Source organism: Sminthopsis crassicaudata, chromosome 5, assembly GCF_048593235.1.
Source record: "Sminthopsis crassicaudata isolate SCR6 chromosome 5, ASM4859323v1, whole genome shotgun sequence".
In the NCBI taxonomy this organism is placed as follows: Eukaryota; Metazoa; Chordata; class Mammalia; order Dasyuromorphia; family Dasyuridae; genus Sminthopsis; species Sminthopsis crassicaudata.
In genome coordinates, this window is record NC_133621.1 from 183,877,458 (window position 1) to 183,878,521 (window position 1,064).

Genomic DNA, 1,064 nt, shown 5'->3' on the forward strand with positions numbered 1-1,064 from the left:
AGGCAGAGTGGGTATCCCCAAGGGTATGGCACATTTACTGATATTAAAGGTTCTACTATCCACGCTATCTGAGCAAGTCCATCTCTGAATGCACTATTGAAAGACTTTTTAGGCTTGCAAAGGGTTGTAGCATTCAACAATTGATAACTAATTAAAGAAAGACATTGTCCACTCTTCTTAATGCTATTATCTTCAAGTTCCCCAACTGTCATTTCTCTATCAACAGGAGGATGCTATTCAGAGGGAAGGACATGTGAGATGGGGAGAAGGTTTTGTGCTGGTCTATGACATTACCGACCGAGGAAGCTTTGAGGATGTGCTCCCACTTAAGAACTTGCTGGATGAGATCAAAAAGCCGAAGAACGTGACTCTGATCTTAGTGGGAAACAAAGCTGACCTGGATCATTCCAGGCAAGTTAGTACAGAAGAAGGAGAGAAGTTGGCTACTGACCTGGCCTGTGCATTTTATGAATGTTCAGCTTGCACTGGAGAAGGGAACATCACGGAGGTTTTCTATGAGCTGTGCCGTGAAGTCCGGCGACGGAAGATGGTCCAGGGCAAGACAAGGAGGCGAAGCTCTACTACACATGTCAAGCAGGCAATTAACAAGATGCTCACCAAAATCAGCAGTTAAAGGCTAGGAGAATCTATGTTATAGCAGGGTTGGCAATTTGAAAATGCAAACCAAATAGTTGTTTCTTTCTCTCTTGCTCTCTCTCCTTCATGCCTATTTTTCCCTTCTGAAAAAAAAAAAAGAAAAGAAAGAAAAAAGAAACTATACTATCAACTTTTTTGGCAAAGAGGGGATTCTGTCCCCTAGGCTTATATAATTTAGTTATTACAGTATGTTTATGCTTTTAAAGTTATCAGCTTTTCTATCTTCACTCAAAAGGCATCATCTTATTTTAGGATATGAGCAGTAAGAGTGGATATCTTTCAGAAATTTACTTCAAATTAGGACAGTTCTAGGACTGGCATACATTCAAAATCATCCCTTCCCTTTCCACAGTAGAATTTTATTTCCATTCCTGGAGTGGGTTCTATCATTACCTGATTGATTCAGA

General features: G+C 40.3%; 1 protein-coding gene across 2 annotated transcripts in view; it reads left to right on the forward strand.

The window, feature by feature from the left end:
- Window positions 1-775, forward strand: part of RERG (RAS like estrogen regulated growth inhibitor) — a 98,624-nt gene extending 97,849 nt beyond the window's left edge. For both annotated transcript variants that reach the window (XM_074268968.1, XM_074268969.1), the window contains exon 5: window positions 227-775. In XM_074268968.1, the coding sequence (XP_074125069.1) occupies window positions 227-634 (408 nt within the window). In that variant the 3' untranslated portion in view covers window positions 635-775. The remainder of the gene's footprint in view (window positions 1-226) is intronic.
- Window positions 776-1,064: the final 289 nt, after the last annotated feature.